The sequence below is a fragment of the Garra rufa genome, chromosome 20, assembly GCF_049309525.1.
Source record: "Garra rufa chromosome 20, GarRuf1.0, whole genome shotgun sequence".
Taxonomy (NCBI): Eukaryota; Metazoa; Chordata; class Actinopteri; order Cypriniformes; family Cyprinidae; genus Garra; species Garra rufa.
This window is the reverse complement of record NC_133380.1, coordinates 40,539,984-40,549,042: the sequence shown is the minus strand read 5'-3', so window position 1 is coordinate 40,549,042 and position 9,059 is coordinate 40,539,984. Positions and strand designations below refer to the sequence as shown.

General features: G+C 33.7%; 1 protein-coding gene across 2 annotated transcripts in view; it reads right to left on the bottom strand.

The window, feature by feature from the left end:
• Window positions 1-9,059, bottom strand: part of camk1b (calcium/calmodulin-dependent protein kinase Ib) — a 75,745-nt gene that overhangs the window by 11,740 nt on the left and 54,946 nt on the right. For both annotated transcript variants that reach the window (XM_073825439.1, XM_073825438.1), the window contains exon 4: window positions 4,800-4,874. In XM_073825439.1, the coding sequence (XP_073681540.1) occupies window positions 4,800-4,874 (75 nt within the window). The remainder of the gene's footprint in view (window positions 1-4,799; window positions 4,875-9,059) is intronic.

Below are 9,059 nucleotides of genomic sequence, written 5' to 3'. Positions count from 1 at the left end.
AAACAATTCTCTAAACTGTACTGTGAGCAAATGGTTATGTATTATTTATATTGTAAACTGCATTTTTGCAGTATAATTGTGAGTTTAGTATACTTCATGATAGTATTTGTTGTTTTTAATTATGTATATAATTTATGTATTAAGTATATAGCATGCTATAGTAAGTACTATAGTAATGAAAATGATAAGCAATGCAATCAATCTTATTAGTCCTGAAATAAGCTTATTTGTGACTCTGGACCGCAAAACCAGTCATAAGGGTGCATTTTTTTGAAATTGAGATTTATACATCATCTGAAAACTGAACAAATTTGTTAGGATAGGACAATATTTGGCCAAGATAAAAATATTTGAAAAATCTGGAATCTGAGGGTGCAAAAAAAATCTAAATATTGAGAAAAGTTGTCCAAAGTTCTTAGCAATGCATCTTACTAATTAATATTACTAAATGAAGTGTTGATATGTTAACAGTAGGAAATGTATAAAATGTTTTTCTGGAACATGACCTGTACCTAATATCCTAATGATTTTTGACATAAAACCAATAATTTTGATGTATTTTTGGCTATTGCTACAAATACACCATTGCTACTTAAGACTGATTTTGTGGTCCAGAAAATATATTTGGGGTAAAATATCATCTGGGCATTTCTCTGTGAGATTCACCTTCGTTGGACGGACAAGACAAGCTGTCTGTGTGGATTTAACCTTAACTTCTCAACACAAAAAGCATGGTTACAGTGAAACTTCATTCAGCAGTGACTGTTTTGTCTGTTCGCATGTGTGGGATGAAGGGAACGCTGAGGGTGGGATTTCATAGTCTGTGGTATTTGAAGCATCAAGACTGTGGGTGCTAACTCTCACACACACACACACACACACACACACACACACACACACACACACACACATGTACATGCATGCAAAGTAATCTCTCGCTGAGTTGAAAGCCCTGGCAAGCTTGGAGTCCCGCTGTCCTCACGCAGAGCTGCCATCACCCGGAAAATACGACAATGAACATCTCTCTCGCTTCCCTTTCTGTCACTCTGTCACTCTTGATCTCTCTGTTAACACAGCTGTTGTGGAAACCGACCCTTTGCTGTGTTTCTCTCTCCATCGTTTGTCACCCGTGATATAATCCGTCGTCCTTCTTTATATATACGTAACTAACTCTCTCTCTCTCTACTGACATTTCGGATGGTAGGTGTAAAGACGCAGGTGTGAGCATAGTTTTTCCAGCTCTGTACAGTGGGCTTATATGCCTGTGTGTGTGGTTGTTTAGCCTTTTCCTTGATTTCTCAGTGGAGAAGACAATAGCGAGGCTCTCCGGCACTTAAGTAATTAAAAGAGGTTGACACTATGAGTGGGCGAGACAGAGCCGAGGGGACACACAGAGTCATGCATTACCTGCTCCTATGTAGCTCTACGGGGCCTGTTAGAAAGACACACAATAGTTTCTAGTATTGTCTTGTGTGGCTTTTGTGGGGTCTGGTCTGAAGATGAAATGGTGTCATTTTTACAATATTAAAACTCTTTTTTTGTCCAGTTCACAGCTGATCATTTAGGAGCAACTGTAAACTGTAGGATACTAAAATCTCTGAGGCATTTTTGAGACATTTTAAAACGTTTCCCAAAAGCATAGTTAGCAAACTAGGATCTCAAGTTGTCTCATTACCAACATAGTTGCTTTAGTGTACCATAGTTTCATTACAAACATTATTTGCAGCAATAAGTTATTACTTTACCATCTGTTGTGGTATAAATTACAAAAGTGTATTTGTATTTATTATTATTAGGATTAACCATCTCAGAATACGACGTATTACAATCACAACACTAAAACCAAAAAACAAAACAAATAACAATACATCCATACACAACACTAAACACAAAGAAAATAAAAAGCGAGCACCACAAGTTATTATCTAGCCATCAATAGCTAGTAATGAATATACAACAAAACCTAATACAAAATACCCTGATCAGTGAAACCAATTATATATATATAAAAAAGACAATACCATTTTCAATAATAACATGTACAAACCACAGCAAAATATGAAAACAAAGTTTGCTTAAACATCTTAAATGAAGTAATAGTTCGAATATCAGCAGGCAAATTATTCCAGTCAATAGGAGCTTTAAACATAAAAGATCTTTTACCAAGGTTTTTTGACACAAGGAACAAAAAAATAAGTCTGAAGAGAATGCCTAACTTGGTAGTTTGAAGACAAAGCTACAAATATTGGTGTAAATAGCTAGGATAATTGAAATATATACATTTAAAAAGAAATTGAAGCCATTGAATATGTCGACCAGTGTGCAAAGACAGCCACTGGAGTGTTTCATACATCATACAATGATGAGTATAAAAAGAACATCCCAAAACAAATTTGCAAAGTCTATTATGTACCGTGTTAAGTGGAGCAAGATCTAATTTTGATGCAGATTGATAAACAACATCACAATAATCAAAAATTGGAAGTTTAAGTTGAGAAGCAAGTTTCGTACGAACACTATATGAAAAACTATTTCGAGATCGATGTAATGTGCTAATTCCAAAATTGATTTTACGTAGAATATGACTAATATGTGACCCTGGACCACAAAACCAGTCTTAAGTCGCTGGGGTATGTTTGTAGCAATAGCCAAAAATACATTGTATGGGTCAAAATTATTGATTTTTCTTTTATGCCAAAAATCATTAAGAAATTAAGTAAAGATCATGTTCCATGAAGATTTTTTGTAAAATTCCTGTTGTAAACATATCAAAATGTAATTTTTGATTTGTAATATGCATTGTTAAGAACCTAATTTGGACAACTTTAAAGGTGATTTTCTCAGTCTTTTTGATTTTTTTGCATCCTCAGATTTCTAATTTCAAATAGATGTATCTCAGCCAAATCTTGTCCTATCCTAACAACCCATACATCAATAGAAAGCCTATTTATTGAGCTTTCATATGATGTATAAATCTCAGTTTTGTCAAATTTAACCTTATGACTGGTTTTGTGGTCCAGGGTCACACATGTGATTTAAAAGAAAGTTCAGAATCAAGCCATTCTCCAAAGAGTGTGACAAAAGTTACTACAGTTTTGGAAAACTGCTTAATCTTTTAGTTAAGCAGTAAGTTACATTATTGGACAGGAAACACAACTAATACAGTGCGTTTGGGGCAGGGTTTATTTGTTCACTCAACCAATGGCAAATTCGGTGGCAAGTTCAATAAAAACAGTTTGAAAATCATTGTTTTCATTCTTTTTAGTGACAGCTAGTGGCGTTGAAATTTCACACCTCACCTTTAAACAGTCTGCCGTTCTTTAAACTGATCGCCCCTCTGCTAGTATTTACCCATATATGGTCATTTTGCTTTTCCTCTGTGTGGTCTATCAGTAGATCCTGAGTTCAGACAAAATGAGAAGAACCTTTTTTTCGCTCTGTTACTTTGGCTAGCTCTTGGCATGCTGCTTTGGAGATTATAATAATTTACAAAACCTACTGAACTCCTTGTGTACACTTTAGCATACTTATACCAGAAATAACCCTAGTAAAAAATAAATGTATTTAAAATACATTGTTTCATGCAAAGTATGCTACAAATACAATTACATATCATGCACTTAATAAAAAATACCCTGCAATTGTACTTGTAGCATACTAAACTGGTATACTTAAAGTTTGCTAAATTGGAATTGGAAAAAAACAATTTTTGTACTTAATATGCTTTAATTGTGCAGAAGTAGTGCTGAAGTCCAACTAAAGACATACTTAAGTATATTTAACTGTGCTCAAGTGGAACTATTACAGGTATACTTTGGGTACACTTTGAATATTGGCATTTAAAGACCAATATTATTTAAAAATCACACAATCCTCATTAATAGTGACATATTTTTGGCTTAATATTAAGAAATGTGTATTGTGCACAAGTAGTAGTCCAAATAAAATTTAATCGCAAATTATATATCAGTAAGTCTCAAGTGATAAGTCAGTAAATATGTTAATATACTTGAACTATACTTAGCATAAAATAATTTAAATGCATTTTAATTAATGCATCTATTACTTTTTTTACTACGGAATATACTTTTAAATATTACAATTAAGTGTGAACTGAATATAATGTTTTCGGACACTTCATTGCTAATTACTGAACTTAAAAAGTGCTCAAAAGTAGAACTTAACAGTTTATGACCCAATATTTACTTCTGTTGTCTTTGAAATATGGTAAAAGTGTACTGTTGCATGTACTGACAAGCATTTACGGAAAATATTTTAGTTTAATGTCATTTAAATATATTTGTAATTACACATTTGTAAAGATGACCTACTACATTTAAAATATAAAAACTTTTATTTAACTACTACAGTTAAAGTCATAAACTTTACATTAGAATAATATAATAGATAATAGAATAGAACGAAAGTGTTTGTAGAAAATGTTCTGGGTCTAAATGACTACATTTATGCATGGTAGCAAAAATAATAATTGCAATAATGCCTTTTTATTAAAGATGTCTTGTTATATACACATGCTGTAAATTATATATAGCCTTTAGCTTGGAAATGACATCTTTGGAGATCCATTCACCATAAAAGCCACACAATATCTAAACTTGGAGAGCCTTTAAGTCACGGAAATGAATGAGTTTCAGATAAGGAGCTAAAAATGGCAAGCAGCACATGGCAGCTGCACTAGATAATAGCTGAATTGTTTAGAGGTCGGCTCACACGCTCCACAAGAAAACCATGAAAATATGCGACGATAGCACAGCTCAAATGAATGATTGATCACTCACAGTTGCATGACAAGGTAGAGGTGTGATTTATTCTCAAAGATGTCCTCCAGGGAAACTATGTTGGCATGTTTGATCCTAGGAAAGAGAGAGGGAGAGAAAAACACATATCAACCCCAGGAATAAGGCTAATGTCTAGGATTACTTCATCTTTACTGCTGCTTCAGAAATTAACAATATGAAAGAGACATATATTTTCAGAATGCAATGTAGCATGAGAGACAACAATGTAACAGTATGCATTGAAAGAGACACATATGTTATGTTGTCATGGGAACAAAAAAAATTCTACAACTTCACAAGAAAATGTTAACATGCATGCTGTTTTCCAGTTGTTGCTACACATTTGAAACAGTAGTTTTGGCGGGTTCTGCCAACTGAGAATAAACTGCATTGAACCTGAAAAATTCCTTGAAGGCACGGAACTGATGCTGGATGCAAAATTATTTGGGAGGAGCCAAAAGTGTCAAAGAGAGTTATAATTAGTGTTTGTGTTACTGCAGCTTCACAGCTCAAACTAACAGCTTTAATCAGTCTGTCTCCATGAGAGCTGATCTGATACCAGATCTCTCTACTTGTCCAGACGAATCTCTGCCACAATGTTCTAGACCGTTAAACTGACCCAGAGACGCTTCATAAATATTTACCAAGAGGATCTGGAATCAAATTTCCCATTGCCTATAGCCAGAGAGGCGATGTAAATATGAAACCAGGGCTGAGTGCATTGACTACTGAGAAAGAAAACGAGAGGAAAACCAGACAGAGGAGGAGGGAGAGAGTGCTCATTTGGTTCCATCAAATGTCTCATGCCTATTACAAACATACTGTAGGACATGTTACTAACAACAACATAATGTGACATTTCCAGAGCAGCTGGCACAGCGAGGCGCTCGTAGCACGAAGGCAACGGGCAAAGCATCTCAGAAAAGTGAGGAGAAAAGCGTTTTATCTTTAATTTAATCAGCGGCCTTCTGTGATTACGTAAGCATTTTCCCTATCCATTTTCTTCTCCATGGGGATTTCAAAACATTCCTCAAATAAAACGTTCAGAGCCATCGACCATAACTTTCAACTCTGAGATGAATCACAATATTACAACTTAATTTAAGCAAAACAGTATGTGACAATTGGATAAGACAAAACTTTGTAATAATTAGTAATAATTCAACCCAAAGTGCTCTGATATACAGTGAAGGCACCCTTGGTAAATATGAGCAAAGGTGGATGTAAAAAAAATTAATCTTCATAGTTTATCGTTTTGATCTTTCATTCAAAAAATTCACAAAATTCTAACCTGTCATTGAGGTGAAACTATAGAACCTGGGAGGGAAATCTCATTATGAAATAAATGTTTTTCTCTAGTTCACGTTGGCCATTCTTATTGGCACCCAATTATTGCAACTTCCTTTTCCCAAGCTAACAGTTCTGAGTTTTCTCCAACAATATCTAATGAGTTTGGAAAACACCTGACCAGAGATCAGAGACCATTCCTTCAAACAGACTCTCTCTAGATTCTCCAGAATCTCTCTCTTCCCAGCTTCATGTTGGGCTTCTTCTCTTCAGTTTCTATACAGGGTTCAGGTCAGAGAACTGGGACAGTCATGGTAGAAGCTTCATTCTGTGCTCAGAGACACAATTTTGTGTTGATTTTAATGTTTGTTTTGGATCATTGTCTTGCTGGAAGATGCAACCATGGCCCATTATAAGATTTCTAAAAAAGGCAGTCAGGTTTTGATTTTTTATCTGCTGGTATTTGATAGAATCCATGAAGCCATGTATCTAAACAAGATGTCCAGGACCTCAGGCAGAAAAATAGGTCCATAACATTAAAGACCCAGCAGTATTTTTAACCGTGGGCATGGGGTACTTTTTTATCCCTGTCTGCACCAAAACCATCTGGAGGGTTAGCTGCCAAAAAGCTCATTTTTAGTTCCATCAAAGCCAGTCCTGACTCAACAATTCTCTGCAATTCTCCAACTGTGATCCTTGGAGAGTCTTTGGCCAATCAGACTGTCCTCCTTATGGTGCATTAGGATGATACAGACACACGTCCTCTTCTAGGCAGATTTGTAACATCTTTAGTTGATTGGATGCCTAGTTAATTATTGGGAATGAGGATTTTCAATGCTTTAGCTCTTTTCTTACAGCCACTTTCTATTTTGTGAAGCTCAACAAACTTGTTCTGCACATCAGAACTACATTCTTTGGTTTTACTTCTTGTGATGGATGATTAAGGGAGTTTGGCTTTTGTGTTCCTCGTATTTATAATCCTGTGGAACAGAAAGTCATGACTGGACAAATTTATACTCCTAGCCACCCTGGTGTGCTAAAATTGTAATATTAATGGGAATATCCTTCAGAGATATTTTACTTAGACAAATTTCTAGGGGTGCCAATAATTGTGGCCAACGTGAACTAGAGAAAATCATTTATTTCATAATGAGATATCCCCCTCAGTTTCTATCGTTTTACTTCAATGAAAGGTTAGAATTTTGTGAATTTTTCGAATAAAAGATCTAAAGGATAAACAATGCAGATTTATTTTCGCAGTCACCTTTGCTCTTATTTACCAAGGGTGCCAATATTAGTGGAGGGCACTGTATATGCCAATATTTAGATTGACTGTACCTTTAAAGGTTGTATCATCCACCGGACGTTGGTCAGTTTGTTCAAACTACAGTTTTACCACCATTGCGATTAATTTTATATTGCTTGTGGTAGATATAAAGGACAACTTTGGCCAAGAATGTTTGACTGGACCAGTTTTGTTATTATTGCATGTTATTTTGGAGTTTTTACATGAAGCTTTCCCTCATTTAATCAATTAAAGACGTTTTTACTTGTGCAACTCAAAGCTGACAAATGTAAGCTCTAAAGTTGAACCGGCATTTTCTTCCAGCTTTATTTGCTAATATTGTAAATTAAATTAGTTGATTTGGTTTGTGGTTTAAATTTGCTGTTCTACAAATAAATAAATCAATATTATTTTGTAAAAATCAATATTATTACAAAACTTTGTAATAATTAGTAATAATTTATCTCTAATATATATATGCAAATATTTAGATAGTTTGAGACTGGAAGAGATGGATATTTTGAAATTTTTTTTGAAGAAAATGTGTTATATACACACACAGGAAACTCTAATAAATGGATATTGATCTCCAATAATTCAACAGTCCAAAGTCATTTACACATGGCCTACATATTGTAAGTTAACCACAACAAATTCACTGTCATATTGTTAAACATCACAGCATTCTAGTCTTTCTAGCATTCTAGATTTTTATTATTTTCATTCATTTAAAAGCATAACTGTACAAAATTGACAACTAAGACCTTTATAATGGTACAAAACATTACTATTTCAAATAAACAATGGCAATTTCAACATTGATTATAATCAGAAATGTTTCTTCAGCAGCAAATCAGCATATGACTCGTTGACATTAGGAATAAATTAGGGCTTAAAATATATTCAAATATAAAACAGCTATTTGAAATTGTAATAATACAATTCATAATATTACTGTTTTTACTGTATTTTTTTTTTTTTTTTCAAATACCAGCCTTGGCAGACCCCAAACATCTGAATGGTAGTGCATTTTTTTATACAAATAAATAGGTGTATAATACGCATTTAACTATGAAAATATGGCCATTTTTTTATTTAATTAATTTTATTAACACTTTCTATGAAGCCCATATTTATAATACATTATAAAGGTATTCTTAAGGCATTATAATGAATGCATAATGCATTATTAAAATCCTTATATGTTGTATCATCTCATAAGTATTCATAAGAACAGCTTTAATATGTTATAGCTTTTAAGAGAATGATTATATATAACACAATAAATGTGTTGCAGTTACTTTAGTTTCCATGAATTATAGTCCTCATGGTTATAACATATGTGACCCTGGACCACAAAAGCAGTCTTAAGTCGCTGGGGTATATTTGTAGCAATAGCCAAAAATACATTGCATGGGTCAAAATTCTAGATTTTTCTTTTATGCCAAAAATCATTAGGAAATTAAGTAAAGATCATGTTCAATGAAGATTTTTTGTAAAATTCCTACTTTAAATGTATCAAAATGTAATTTTTGATTAGTAATATGCATTGTTAAGAACTTAATTTGGACAACTTTAAAGGTGATTTTCTCAGTATTTTGATTTTTTTGCATCCTCAGATTCCTCATTTTCAAATAGATGTATCTCGGCCAAATATTGTCCTATCCTAACAAACCATGCATCAATAG